The 15,548-nt window shown below is 39.4% G+C and overlaps 1 protein-coding gene across 4 annotated transcripts in view; it reads right to left on the minus strand.

Moving 5' to 3' along the window:
* Positions 1 to 2,266: 2,266 nt before the first annotated feature.
* The window catches only part of LOC132869705 (solute carrier organic anion transporter family member 1C1-like), a 64,893-nt gene continuing 51,611 nt past the window's right edge, over positions 2,267 to 15,548 (minus strand). For all 4 annotated transcript variants that reach the window (XM_060903038.1, XM_060903037.1, XM_060903040.1 and 1 more), the window contains 6 exons: positions 13,423 to 13,618; positions 10,984 to 11,149; positions 7,190 to 7,374; positions 7,041 to 7,105; positions 6,815 to 6,932; positions 2,267 to 2,963 (listed from right to left, as the gene is read on the minus strand). In XM_060903038.1, coding sequence (XP_060759021.1) covers positions 2,744 to 2,963; positions 6,815 to 6,932; positions 7,041 to 7,105; positions 7,190 to 7,374; positions 10,984 to 11,149; positions 13,423 to 13,618 — 950 coding nt within the window. In that variant the 3' untranslated portion in view covers positions 2,267 to 2,743. The remainder of the gene's footprint in view (positions 2,964 to 6,814; positions 6,933 to 7,040; positions 7,106 to 7,189; positions 7,375 to 10,983; positions 11,150 to 13,422; positions 13,619 to 15,548) is intronic.

Raw genomic sequence — 15,548 nt, forward strand, 5'->3', positions numbered from 1 at the left:
ATGTCTTACAGTGGAATCACCAAGAACAAGGGTTGTGGGATCAGGTGGTGTTACGAGCTGCTTTTTGCCTCTTCCCACAGTTCTTCGGTTGTGATGCGATCTCTTTCTATGATGTGCTTGTCTGCCTGAAAATTCCGCTTCCACATCCCTGAGACATTCAAATTTGTTTTGAAGCCTTATGGGCTGTGGATTTTCCATAGGACTGTAAATCCTATTGTCGTTTGTAGACCTGGCTCTATTTCTAATAGCATGGCTGTGGAGCATGGGTTGCATAGTATCCGAACGAACTGGTGTTGAGGTTATTACTCTTCTGTTTTTATTTTTGGGCCTGCCACCCATTGTGTGCCAGTTTTCTGTACTCACATTTTGCTCTGTTAGAGCGATGTATTCATCCACTCGATCTGCAATGCCATCGGCCTGTCGGGGTGCAATCTCTGCATTCTCAGCCACTGTTTCTGTACTCCTTTCATGAGATATCTCTCTTAGTTCGTCCGTCTTTGGCAGGGCATCAATCTTTGATTCCAGGGTAGAAATCCTCTGTTCTCGTTCTGTGCATTTTCTGCAGGATCTCCTGGATTTTTTGCCCCCTGGCATTTTGTTTTAAAAGATAACTTATCTTGTAAAAGTGAAAAATAAAATGAAGAAATAGTGGAAATTAAGTGAAAAAGTAAAAAAAATAAAGATCAAGCAGGAGCAAAGCAAAGAGGCATCCTACTCGCTTGAGTGGGCGGAGCTAATTTATTGCCATGCCACATAGATGTGTTGCTGGCAGGTGCAGCGACACGACAGAAGCTGGATTTACGTTGCATTCATGGTCCAAGAATGTTCAAACTGCAAAGATTTGGACGTGTTTTGCAAGAAGCACATTGGGCGCCAATGAAGTGGTCTCTCCTCTGCTCTGCACATTTTACTGAAGACTCGTACGAAACCTCTGATCTGTTGAGGAGCGATGGCTATAAGCCCGTATTGAAAGAGGGTGTAGTACCAACAATTAAAGAAAAAGAAAACTACAAGAAAAGGAAAGTATTTATTTTATTTATTTTTTTTAAAGGAAAGTGAGTTCAGTTGCACCAGTCCTTCCGGAGTGAGCTGAGGGTTGTTGCTAAAACCCGGGACAGAATGGGATGGGACATATCGCTCAAGCAGTGACCTCCCTGCAGTTGTTGCTAAAACCAGTGACGTCCCGTTCTGTCCTGGGTTTTAGTAATTGCCTGAGCCGAGCAGTAATGGCAGAGTATACAGTATGAAGAAAAGTGAATGAGTGGAGCAGCCATCTTATTTCTAAACTGAATATTGCTGTCATCTCTCCCTTATGTGGAAGAAGTGAATGAACGGAGAACTGAACGAACAACTGAAAGTCAGATTGTTTCAAAACAATCGGCCTTCAAGGAGCGAGAACACAGACGGGTCAGCTCCGACTCTCATTTGGATAAAAAAAACACATTGTTTACCTGCATTTAGATTAATACATGTTACTTGTATTGTGTGTTTAAGTTACCGGTATAAGATTATTTAATTTGCTTCAGAATGTGATCGTTTCAGTTTATCTGATTATTTAATTAGCCTTTTACGTTTTATCAGTGAAAATGCATGCACGTACATGTATTTTGCATAAGTTATAACACCTATCCTGTTTTAATGAGAGTCAATCCACAATCAGTGAAGTCAAATCAGTCTTAGTTGAGCAAGTCGGTAACGGTATTTCTTACTTTCACCATAAATTTTTATTTATATGACTTTGGTCTATAGCTGTAAAAGGCCTCGGCCTTAAAACTGGTTACCGCTGTGACGTCACGCACTCAGGGCTGGCTGGCTCAGCGGGGCAGCTCGAATGCCAACTTTGTGGTCGATTTTAACTCTTAGAAATATACTTTTTTTATTCCCATTTATGCAGCATACAAGAGTCAAGGATGGAGATACTATCCACTCAGAAATGTATTTAAAAATAAAGGCTCTGCGTATCTCCTTTAACTGGCTACTCTAAATTGCCCATAGGTGTGAATGGTTGTTTGTTTGGTGTAGCTGCTACAGGCCTAGCAAGCTGGTGGTAGATGAAGTATGCTCAAGATAAGAGGCTGGCAACTGACAGGCCAATTGGCCTCCAGGGTGGTGAGAAGAGAGCGTTATTAATTATATTGAGACAAAGCATGAAAATAATTTGATAGAGGAGTTAACACCAATCATTTTTCTTTTAGAAGTACAGGAATTAAACATGCACCCTTCTTGTCACTTCTGGTTAGCCAAAGTTAGCTTTATTATACTGCATGTCTGCATTTTCTAAGACTGGTAACATGTACGGTAATTACTTTCTTTGTGTGGTTTAGTAACAGTGTAAAATTATATAAAGGAACATAAACGTTAAGGTAAACAGTATTATCAGTAAAAATCCACTTTTCACCTGTAATCAGTTCTCACTGCATCTTGAACACAAACAATTAAGATCCAAAAAAAAAAAAAGACAAAGTATCACTAAATAGTTCACATTTACAAATACTAATTGTTTTACTGACCAGGAAATGCAACAGTCTAATCTTGGAAATGTAAGGAATTCTGTGTCTGACAAGACAAAGTAAAGGTGCATTCAGTGTGTGTGTGTGTGTTGTAACAAACAATCTCATGGCCACATACAGTCTTGTAAGAGAATTCCTAGCACAGAACAGCTCACATCACAAAATGCACACTATACCAGATTTTTATCATATAATCAGTTTATAGAACATGACTGTTTTTCCCACATAAGAATTCAAATACTAGTCTCTCTGTCCAGCTCTTCCTTGCACTTCATAAAAGCAGACGGGGCATTTCCATCATCCTGGGCTGTGTTGTTGGCTTGTGGCTCTGTGGCTTTGTCCTGGTCTTGCAGTGCCAGCTGCCGATGACGGTGTGACAGTCTGTTGAGTACTAGCAACCACAGCAGAAGGCCCAGAGAAAACAGACCATAGATGAGGCCATAGAAAGTCATTCTGGAAGGTAAAAACAGTTAGTTATGGCCAGGTCCTTGCCTGAACTGATAATCTAAGCAGTTTTTCTCTGGCTAATCAGACACAAGGTAGGCCACCACTCTTGCCGGAGCAGTTGGGGGTTGGGCACCATGGGCGATTGCTCTAAGACAACGAGGGAGGCTCAGCCTCCTCTAAAAATGACAAACATCGTGTAGGATGAATTGCATTAGGCTTATGTTATAGCCGACCTTATAACATTGCTATTTCAGATCCAGAATCATAGAAATATGTGCTCAACCCAACTACAGTGCGAAATCATTCCGTTATAACTTTCCCCAGTTCGCCTAATGTGTGCATGAGTTTTTCCCCCTGCAGCCCAGCCTCAGTGGATTGGGAGCTCTGTGCTTGTCAATCTCAAAATGCAAGACGATTATTGGACAAATACTGCGAAAATGCCCGCCCACGGAGTCTCATGGACTCCCAGCCTCAGTGGACTTCAACGGCATTTGGGAGCTATGCGCTTTTCAATCTCAAAATGCAAGACGGTTATTGGACAAATACTGCGAAAATGCCCGCCCACGGACTCCGAGCCTCACATGGGAGGGACATGGCAGTTTCCACGAGGAGACTGGTGATTGGTGAAAGCAGCTGGATATTTTCTTTGATTGACAGCTCGTTTCAACTATAGACAGGCAGCGGTACAGTGTTGCCAGATTGGGCGGTTTTAAGTGCATTTTGGCGGGTTTTGAACATATTTTGGGCTGGATAACGTCAGCAGTATCTGGCAACATCAGTTCAGTCCAATGCAGATTCGCAAGTGCTGTGGTGTATTGTAAGAGATCGGCTTACATTTCGATTTCATTCATTACATATGGTTTCTACCAGCTTTTTTAGTTTGTATATATTTTCATTGTAAATAAAGTGTAAATATAGTGTTGTCAAGTTTGCTATCTTAGTTCCAGAAATTTCGTTTATTTGAGTGACTGAACTTGAACTTGAGGGGGCTAGTCAGCTAGCAAGAAAGCTGCGCACGGATGACAAGCATTGCTGATTTAATTTTGGCGAAGCCATTTGCCAGTCTTCCTTTCAAGGAAAAAATGAAAATTAAAGAGGAGGTTAGACCAACGCCTCAAATTGACTTGGTGAAAAAGGTAGGGAATAATACTCGTTCCTTTCAGCTCTCCTGGTACGAGAAAGTGAATTGGCTAACAGCAAGTGACCCACATCAACAACAGTAAACAGGCTACTTTAGTAATATGTCATGGATGGACCAAAAATATAGAATCTATTTAAAATGTTTATGCTGAGTATATTATATTGGAATATATGTTTTTCTGGATATTAATTAAACACAGCTACAATTTGGAAAACATTTTTAAACAAAAACACAGCCGAGGTCAATTTTTAAACAACATGCCACAATTTTAAAATATAAAATGTTAAAATATAACCCCACCCCCCAACACCACCATCATGTATATTGGACAGTAGGCTAATGGGCCAAAAGAACCTGTTATTTCACAGTTTGTGACCCTGCCAACAATCAGCCAGATCAGAGGCAAGAGTATGGGCAAAACTGATGTGTTTTTTCTTTTAAAATCTGGAAATATCGTAACCGACCAGCCTCCCCTGTTTGAAAGACTACCAGCCGCCACTGTTGGACACCTTGCTCAAGGGCACTTGAGCCAGTTCTGCTGGTTAAGGGAACTGAACCAGCAACCTTTTGGTCCCAAAGCTGTTTCTCTAACCATTTGGCCATTGCTTTAAAAAAAGCAGTGTAAAAATGTATATACTACTTCAGTCATACCATGCTGTTCATGACAGTTTCTGAAGTCTACACTTGATCTACTTTATACTGAAAAAATATCCAGTTTCAGTTTATCTCATCAATTACAACCACAATATGTTGTACTATACTGGGCAAAAGAATGAGGAACATACATAATACCTCTTCTAGCAACCATCTGGACACACAATGTATATGTTTTGTAACACTTAGTTTAAATAGTAACTACTTACACGAGAGTTTATTGTAATTAGACTTGGTTTCATAAGATAGGTGACAGCACATGCAACTTTTGAACATATATGTAGTCATTTTTTTTTTACTACAGCATAAAAAAATGGTCATAACCATGCCCATTCAAGAATAATTGGTCTAGCCTCTCATAAATATACAGTGGTGCTTGAAAGTTTGTGAACTCTTTAGAATTTTCTATATTTCTGCATAAATATGATCTAAAACATCATCAGATTTTCACACAAGTCCTAAAAGTAGATAAAGAGAAGCCAGTTAAACAAATGAGACAAAAATATTATACTTGGCCATTTATTTATGGAGGAAAATGATCCAATACTACATATCTGTGAGTAGTAAAAGTATGTGAACCTCTAGGATTAGCAGTTAATTTGAAGGTGAAATTAGAGTCAGGTGTTTTTCAATCAATGGGATGACAATCAGGTGTGAGTGGGCACCCTGTTTTATTTAAAGAACAGGGATCTATCAAAGTCTGATCTTCACAACACGTTTGTGGAAGTGTATCATGGCATGAACAAAGGAGATTTCTGAGGACCTCAGAAAAAGCATTGTTGATGCTCATCAGGCTAGAAAAGGTTACAAAACCATCTCTAAAGAGTTTGGACTCCACCAATCCAAAGTCAGACAGATTGTGTACAAATGGAGGAAATTCAAGACCATTGTTACCCTCCCCAGGAGTGGTCGACCAACAAAGATCACTCCAAGAGCAAGGCATGTAATAGTCGGCAAGGTCACAAAGGACCCCAGGGTAACTTCTAAGCAACTGAAGGCCTCCCTCACATTGGCTAATGTTCATGAGTCCACCATCAGGAGAACACTGAACAACAATGGTGTGCATGGCAGGGTTGCAAGGAGAAAGCCACTGCTCTCCAAAAAGAACACTGCTGCTCATATGAAGTTTGCTAAAGATCACATGGACAAGCCAGAAGGTTATTGGAAAAGTGTTTTGAGGATGGATGAGACCAAAATAGAACTTTTTGGTTTAAATGAGAAGCGTTATGTTTGGAGAAAGGAAAACACTGCATTCCAGCATAAGAACCTTATCCCATCTGTGAAACATGGTAGTGGTAGTATCATGGTTGGGACCTGTTTTCTGCATCTGGGCCAGGACGGCTTGCCATCATTGATGGAACAATGAATTCTGAATTATACCAGCGAATTCTAAAGGAAAATGTCAGGACATCTGTCCATGAACTGAATCTCAAGAGAAGGTGGGTCATGCAGCAAGACAACGACCCTAAGCACACAAGTCGTTCTACCAAAGAATGGTTAAAGAAGAATAAAGTTAATGTTTTGGAATGGCCAAGTCAAAGTCCTGACCTTAATCCAATTGAAATGTTGTGGAAGGACCTGAAGTGAGCAGTTCATGTGAGGAAACCCACCAACATCCCAGAGTTGAAGCTGTTCTGTACGGAGGAATGGGCTAAAATTTCTCCAAGCCGGTGTGCAGGACTGATCAACAGTTACCGGAAACGTTTATTTGCAGTTATTGCTGCACAAGGGGGTCACACCAGATACTGAAAGCAAAGGTTCACATACTTTTGCCACTCACAGATATGTAATATTGGATCATTTTCCTCAATAAATAAATGACCAAGTATAATATTTTTGTCTCATTTTTTAAACTGGGTTCTCTTTATCTACTTTTAGGACTTGCGTGAAAATCTGATGATGTTTTAGGTCATATTTATGCAGAAATATAGAAAATTCTAAGGGGTTCACAAACTTTCAAGCACCACTGTACATATTTTGATATCTCATTCTTCAAGCAAGTGTTGAGACAATAACAGATTCTAATAATGTTATTTTGTGACTTAAATATGCATGTAGTCACCTAAAAGCATCGGAATTATAGAGTCGACATGCGCCTTGGCCTCCGCATTGCTTTGTTCCCCACTTCAGACACGTCCTGTCAATCAAAGCTCCGAAATATATTGGAGGAGGGAATCCACCTGAAAATAATCCATCATGATATCAGTCACTTTAATAGTGTTATAATGTATTGCCAGCAGCATGATCTAAATGTTGAGAAGAACTCAAATGCTCATTAATCCTCTTACCCAGGGTCCTGACTATTAATATGTGCATTCCAAGAGCCAAAGACTTCAGGTCTGGCTGGATAGACCTAAAAGATAAAGGAGAGGCTTATTTACGTCAAAAATCTGAGAAGCTTGAAGCCAAACATCCCAAAATTTTCATAATGGCCTACCTGAGCAGAACAATATATCCAGGAGTGGCTCCACTGGCTGAGAAAAAGGCCCCTAGTACAGTCATCATCATGTAAATCTTAAACATGTAGTCACAGTTCTCTTTCCGTGGACACTGACCCAATACTACAGACATGTTCATACTAGGCAGCAGTGCCTCAGCAACACATGAGCAGTTGTGAAAGACCTTTCAAAGAAAAAAGAAAAAAAAGGGCAAGTTCAGCTACACAAGCCCTATTCAAACTGGAATTAGCTCATTACGGGGATGTGTTATAATTTTTTAGTTTCCTCAGTGAAAAAACTCTTGAATTTTGACAGCAATAAAACTACAGTGGTGCTTGAAAGTTTGTGAATCATTTAGAATTTTCTATATTTCTGCATAAATATGACCTAAAACATGATCAGATTTTCACACAAGTCCTAAAAGTAGATAAAGAGAGCCCAGTTAAACAAATGAGACAAAAATATTATACTTGGTCATTTATTTATTGAGGAAAATTATCCAATATTACTGTAAGGTTTTATTCCTTTGTAAGGATAAATAATATTGTTAAGGAGTTATTCTATTTTACTATTTCAGCTAGAAATCTTCTGTGACCTTCTGTCTCAGCTAGACACAGTACTGTCGTGATGACATATTGCTCGAGACGTAATATTGATATCTTTTCTATCAGAACATCTTGCCCTTTGCTATCTCTGACCTAAGGTTGTGCGTAAGGAATGGCCTTTTATATCTGTCTGAACATTGCTATCATATCATATCATAAGAACATCTTATTATTGTATACCATCGCCAAGGGTTCACACACACACACACATACATCTGAACATTCCATCAGAATAGTGATGTAATTAAGATGTGACCTGCTCATACACACACACACACACACACACACACACACACACACACAGATATCAAAATGATGTCACTCACTCACACCCCCCCCATAGACACACGCACACCCTCTGCAGTGATGTCACTTCATCCACACAGATAACACACCTATATAAAATCCCCTGTATTTTCTTGCCTCTTTGGGGACTTGTGAATAAAGATTGGGAACTACTTTGTGGGGTTACTGTCTTTCTTTGTGACTCACCCCCAGACGTCTGGGTGACATGGGGGGACTGATCTCGAGATGGGGTAATCGCTCTTTGAAGGCTGAGGGCAAGAGGTGAAGGAACCTTTCAGTTACATATCTGTGAGTGGCAAAAGTATGTGAACCTTTGCTTTCAGTATCTGGTGTGACCCCCTTGTGCAGCAATAACTGCAAATAAACGTTTGCGGTAACTGTTGATCAGTCCTGCATACCGGCTTGGAGGAATTTTAGCCCGTTCCTCCATACAGAACAGCTTCAACTCTGGGATGTTGGTGGGTTTCCTCACATGAATTGCTCGCTTCAGGTCCTTCCATAACATTTCGATTGGATTAAGCTCAGGACTTTGACTTGGCCATTCCAAAACATTAACTTTATTCTTCTTTAACCATTCTTTGGTAGAATGACATGTGTGCTTAGGGTCGTTGTCTTGCTGCATGACCCACCTTCTCTTGAGATTCAGTTCATGGACAGATGTCCTGACATTTTCCTTTAGAATTCGCTGGTATAATTCAGAATTCATTGTTCCATCAATGATGGCAAGCCTTCCTGGCCCAGATGCAGAAAAACAGGCTCAAACCGTGATACTACCACCACCATGTTTCACAAATGGGATAAGGTTCTTATGCTGGAATGCAGTGTTTTCCTTTCTCCAAACATAATGCTTCTCATTTAAACCAAAAAAGTTCTATTTTGGTCTCATCCATCCTCAAAACATTTTTACAATAGCCTTCTGGCTTGTCCACATGATCTTTAGCAAACTGCAGATGAGCAGCAATGTTCTTTTTGGAGAGCAGTGGCTTTCTCCTTGCAACCCTGCCATGCACACCATTGTTGTTCAGTGTTCTCCTGATGGTGGACTCATGAACATTAACATTAGCCAATGTGAAAGAGGCCTTCAGTTGCTTAGAAGTTACCCTGGGGTCCTTTGTGACCTCACTGACTATTACACGCCTTGCTCTTGGAGTGATCTTTGCTGGTCGACCACTCCTGGGGAGGGTAACAATGGTCTTGAATTTCCTCCATTTGTACACAATCTGTCTGACTGTGGATTGGTGGAGTCCAAACTCTTTAGAGATGGTTTTGTAACCTTTTCCTAGCCTGGTGAGCATCAACAACGCTTTTTCTGAGGTCTTCAGAAATCTCCTTTGTTCATGCCATGATACACTTCCACAAACATGTGTTGTGAAGATCAGACTTTGATAGATCCCTGTTCTTTAAATAAAACAGAGTGCCCACTCACACCTGATTGTCATCCCACTGATTGAAAACACCTGACTCTAATTTCACCTTCAAATTAACTGCTAATCCTAGAGGTTCACATACTTTTGCCACTCACAGATATGTAATATTGGATCATTTTCCTCAATAAATAAATGACCAAGTATAATATTTTTGTCTCATTTGTTTAACTGGACTCTCTTTCTCTACTTTTAGGACTTGTGTGAAAATCTGATGATGTTTTAGGTCATATTTATGCAGAAATATAGAAAATTCTAAAGGGTTCACAAACTTTCAAGCACCACTGTACCACAGGAGGAGTGAGTTCCTCGCAGGTTGTGTAATTTAGGAACTCGGATGTTGCATCATATGGTTAATTGTTTAAATATCTCATGTTAAATGCTGATAACTGTAAATGATTAGCAGTTAAGGAACTGGCAGTGATACGAGTCAGAAAAACTAAAAGCTTATATTGGGCATATCTAGACATAAAGTAATTATTTATATCTGTATTTGGTATTATAATGGATCCTTTAATCAGCCTGCTGGGTCTCACTTTTCTTAACGATTTTATTTTCTTTCTCTTCCTCAAAATGCTTTCCCTGGTCATGTTGTGGTTTTACTGCCCAGACCAATTATTTATGGCTGATTGTTTCTAATAAAGCATCCATTTCTTGTTTTGCAATTTGGGAAGTGTGGGGAGGATCACTGAAGCACATGCTACAACACTAAATACAGAAAGTAGCAGCAGGCAAACATTTTTCTTCCAATGTGAAGTGACAAAATCAAAGAGGAGGATAGAGGAAAAATATTGACATGGCCAATCTGTCCAGAAATAAAATCACAGAATAGCCCCTGTAAAATAGGAAATTATCCCAGGATTCCATTTAAATTTGATCCCATCCAGATAAAGCTAAAGATAGGGATTTTAAGCGCATACATTACCATGAATAGAATGAGTCATTCATCAATACATTAAGCAAAAATGTGACAAAGCCCAAACAAGCAGATTTTTCAAAATGTATTTGTTACACCATATCTATATTATGTAAATTAAACCCAGAACTGGGTCTAAAGGCATCATGTGTAATCATGTATTGCATCAAGATCTCATTTCATTACATTTCAACAAGAGTTTCAGTCCATATGTAAAGCATCATATGTGAATTTGCTTGGCTTGACCAAAAGGGGAGGTTTGGCTAAGAGGGGGAGTGGTTATCATCAAGGGATTCTAGGTGATTTTGAATTAAACTTATTTTCTCAAGGGGGAAAAAAAGTAGAATGCTGAAGTTGCTGTAGCACGTTACTATTGAAGTTGCTCTTTCTCCTGCCAGGAGCTTGTACAGAAATACTGTTGAGAAAGCCTTACTGATCTGGTGTGGATTACTTGAGGTCTTGATGCCTCCCTGGATATGACACTCATGCAGTGCATGTGAATTTGGGGTGAAGAGGTAGCTATTTGAAGCAGAGAAGCTCACTATGTCCTTGCTGAATCCAGTGGAGCTCTGGCAGCCTGCAAGGCAGGGTGTGGTATATGTCAGACCATTGTCGGCACATACTGGGTCCCAGTGTTTTAGAGAGCAGGAGCACTCCGAGTTACACTGGGACAACAAACTCAGCTGGTGGGAAGAAACCTCTGGAAACCTGGCAGGGAGAAACAGAGCCCAAAATCATCAATAAAAAAAAAAAAAAGCATCGGTTGTTCAAAAGGGAAGGAATGTCGCAGAGTAGCTATCACTAGGACTTCCTAAATAAAATAGATTTTTAGGTGCTGAAAAAGAATAAGACTCAACCTCTATTTTATATTCTTAAACTAACATGCATAAAATAGCTTCTAAATTTTAAAGTAAATTTATTGGGAAAATCTGCTTAGTGGAGCTGCTTATACATCATAAAATCATCATCAAAAAGACTGACATGAAGAAAATATCTTAAGGCACTTTCAAGGATTTTATTTTTGTGCAAATTTCCCTGCTGAACAAACAAATTCAAAAAACAAAAACAAACGTCTGAAAGAAATGAATCCGACTCCCAAAAAATAAAACTGCATCTGACATGTTTTAGTCTTGATAATCAATTATATAATGTAATAGATATTTAGGGACTGCCTAATAGCTAAAATATTTGCAAGGGCAAAATTAAACCTGAATAGAATAATATTACAGCATATGAACCATCGAATTATGTAGTGTAGTGTATTACACGTCAATAAATTGCTGCATTGTCTTGTGACAATGATACCAATAATGAGATACGCATCGCAGTCATGAATGCATATTTATTCCATTCTTTGACACCGCATGCCATGCGCCAGCAGCAACACCATGACATTTATTATGGTGTGACTCTGCTGGGTGCCTGGTGGACAGCAGTGAAACAGCGCTTTCACTTTACATCATTACTTATCGTTGTGATCGAATATCAAACTTGATATGTCAAACAGTTGTGTGGTTTCATATGTCATGTCCATGCGAATTTGCATGCACATGCAGTGCCATTAGGACTAATTACCATGCACCTGTTCCTGGTTAGAGCTCAATCACAGCACATACATATAAGGACTCTCAGTAACACACAGACTTTTTGAAGTATACGCTTTGGACCTTGTGTCTGACATTACGAAGCCTTGTATTTTGGATCACTTTTCTGGTTTTGACCCTGTTTGTGTTTTTGGACTTTGAGTATTGTATTACCTCTGATATCCTGTCTGTGCCTCACTCAACCACTGCCTGTTTTTCGACTCTGCCTTTGTCTATGTTTTGGATCTTCTTGCTGGTATGTTTTCAATAAAAATCTTCCTGAACTTACATCCGTCTATCCCCCTTACACAACAGAAACTGTCAATTGTCCAACAAGCTAGTGGACTAATAAAACTGTTTTAACTAGTTTTATATGAAACTGTCATGAATATTTTCCATAAAATGTGTTAATAAATAATCCCACATTATTTTTAAAGCAAATTAAAAATAAGTGCTGGATAAAAACCCATCTATCTTGTCAATAAAGATATGAATTTCGTTGTCCGGTGGTCAAGTGTTTGAGATATGTTGCCTTACACTTATGATCGGGTTCCCTGTAGTGGTGTATGCACATCGTTCGTACGGACGGACGTTGTACAGTCAAGCCATCAAAAATCAGGTCAATGCATTACCATATTCTCTTAAGTATGGGGTGCCATTCCATGCACGATGCACCCAGAGAGCACCGTTATCACTCCAAAATCATGACATCAGACGATGTCCAAGGGTCTGCATCTTTATGGTACCTGTTTTATGCAAATTCAACTATTACCTACTACTAAAAGTATTATTACTAAAATGAAGGACTAATAAACTTATGCACGTCCACACCTGCTAATTCTGATCCACATTAACAAATTAAATGTTGACACTAAACCCAATAACCTATATTTTAGTTTGAGTTTCCTGTATACAGAACTGTGATTATTAATGTTATTTAATATGCTAACATACCACTCTACTTATTATACTAACTACAGTTGTTGATTGCTTTCATTATTTTACTGCAAATCTAGCATTATTTAGGTTGGTAAAATGATGTGCTCATATTTACACACACTCCATAAGACATACCTAGGGTTATTAACATAATGTATATGTGTGCCAAGTCAAATGTTTAGTCATCCAGTTATTTTGAACTCATCATGGCTAATGAAAATGATCACACTTGCACCCAAAAATCTTATTTAAATGTTGCTTGCTCCAACTACTTTGCACATAGAATTATGCTTTAGAAATATGTATTAGACTGAACAATTTATTAGATTGAATAAGCATAAGGTATCATAAATCCTTTATCAAGAGGGTTTGCATAATGACAGATCTTAAACATTCCCACCTTCAGAGTGTTCAAAAGAAGTAAAGAATAAGTAAACATTCGGATTGTACTGTATTTACCCCTGATAAGACACAGTGAGCCCTGCCACCTGTGTATTTCCACAGTGTAGGAAGTACTGGCTCAGCATGAGAACAAAAGCAAGAAAAGCGGTGCAAATGTTCATCTTTGCTGCACCAAGCACACTCAGTTGGAACCTTTTCATCACAAAGCCTCCTGAGATGATTCCCAAGGCCACAGCAGGCACATTCATACTACCTGGTAGAAACAGCAGAAACAACTCCATGAAAAACACAGAGACGTGGACAAATTTGTTGGTACCCTTACAGTTCATTGAAACAATGCTTTATTCTTCCTGAAAAGTAATGAAATTAAAAGCAATTCTCATGTATACTTGCATGCCTTTGGTATGTCATAGAGTAAAGCAAAAAAAAAAAAGGGTGAAAAGAGTCAATCCATCCATAACCGCTTATCCTATGCAGGGTCACAGGCCAACTGGAGCCTATCCCAGCTGACTATGGGCAAGAGGCAGGGTACACCCTGGACAAGTCACCAGATCATCAGAGGGCTGACACATCGAGACAAACAACCATTCACACCAATGGTCAATTTAGAGCCACCAGTTGCCTTTGGACTGTGGGGGAAACCGGAGCAAACCCACACAGACATGGGGAGAACATGTAAATTCCACGCAGAAAGGCCCTCGTCAGCCACTGGACTCAAACCCAGAACCTTCTTGCTGTGAGGTGACAGTGCAAACCACTACACCACTGTGCCACTCCAAAAAGAGACAAATTATTGCTTATTCTACAAAGATATTCTAAAATGGCCTGGACAGATTTATTGGTACCCCTAGAAAAGATAATAAATAATTGGATTATAGTGATATTTCAAACTAACTGTGTTATTTAATGAGTCTTGCAAGTGTCTTCAATTCTGTAATCAGTTACTCAGTCCATTTCAATGGAGAATAGTCATTACTCTGCCATTTGGTATCACTGTGTGCACCACATTGAACATGGACCAGAGAAAGCAAAGGAGACAGCTGTTTGAGGAAATCAGAAAGAAAATTATAGACAATCATGTTAACGGCAAAGGCTATAGCTTGATGTTCCTGTGATTACAGATGAAAATATTATTAAGAAGTTTAAAGCATATACGCAGAGCCATGACCTCACTTTCATTTATAAATGCCTTGAGACCTCAAGAATGGCACAGGAATAGTTTTAAACATTAACAATAAATCTAATGAGTAATTTTTATGATTAAGTGATTTATATAGGTGGTGGTCTGAGTGAATGACCTTGACATCCGTAACGTCACAGCAGGAAGTCTATTGGTCTCATCGCCATTTCCGCTATACTAAAACACAGAGCTGACTGCAACTCCAATCCTCCATTTATCACCATGCCATGTAGATGTGTTGCTGGCCGGTGCAGCAACATGACAGAAGGTGGATTTACATTGCATTCATGGCCCAAGAATGTTCAAACTGCAAAGATTTGGACACGTTTTGTGAGAAGTTCAGGGGCACACTGGGCGCCTATGAAGTGGTCTCTCCTCTGCTCTGCACATTTTACTGAAGACTCGTACGAAACCTCTGATCTGTTTAGGAGCGTTGGCTATAAGCCCGTATTGAAAGAGGGACAGTACCAATAATTAAAGGAAAAGAAAACTACAAAAAAAGGAAAGTATTTATTTATTTATTTTTATTTTTATTTTTTTAAAGGAAAGTTCAGTTGCACCAGTCCTCCCAGAGTGAGTCGAGGGTTGTTGCTAAAACCCGGGATGGAACGGGACAGGACATATCGCTCAGGCAGTGACCTCCCCACGGATGTTGCTAAAACCGGTGACATCCCATTACGTCCTGGGTTTAATATTTGCCTGAGCCGAGCAGTAATGGCGGAGTACTCCATATGGACAAAACAGAGAATGAGTGGACCACCCGTCTTATTTCTAAACTGGATATTGCTGCCATCTCCCCCTTACATGGAAGAAGTGAATGAACGGAGAACTGAATGAACAACTGAAAGTCAGATTGATTCAAAACAATCGGCCACAAGGTCGGCTTTCAAGAAGCGAGAACACAGACGGGTAAGCTCAGACTCTCATTTGGATATAAAACAACAAAAACATGTTGTTTACCTGCATTTAGATTAATACCTGTAACTTGTATTGTGTGTTGAAG

This window comes from Neoarius graeffei, chromosome 21 (assembly GCF_027579695.1).
Source record: "Neoarius graeffei isolate fNeoGra1 chromosome 21, fNeoGra1.pri, whole genome shotgun sequence".
Taxonomy (NCBI): Eukaryota; Metazoa; Chordata; class Actinopteri; order Siluriformes; family Ariidae; genus Neoarius; species Neoarius graeffei.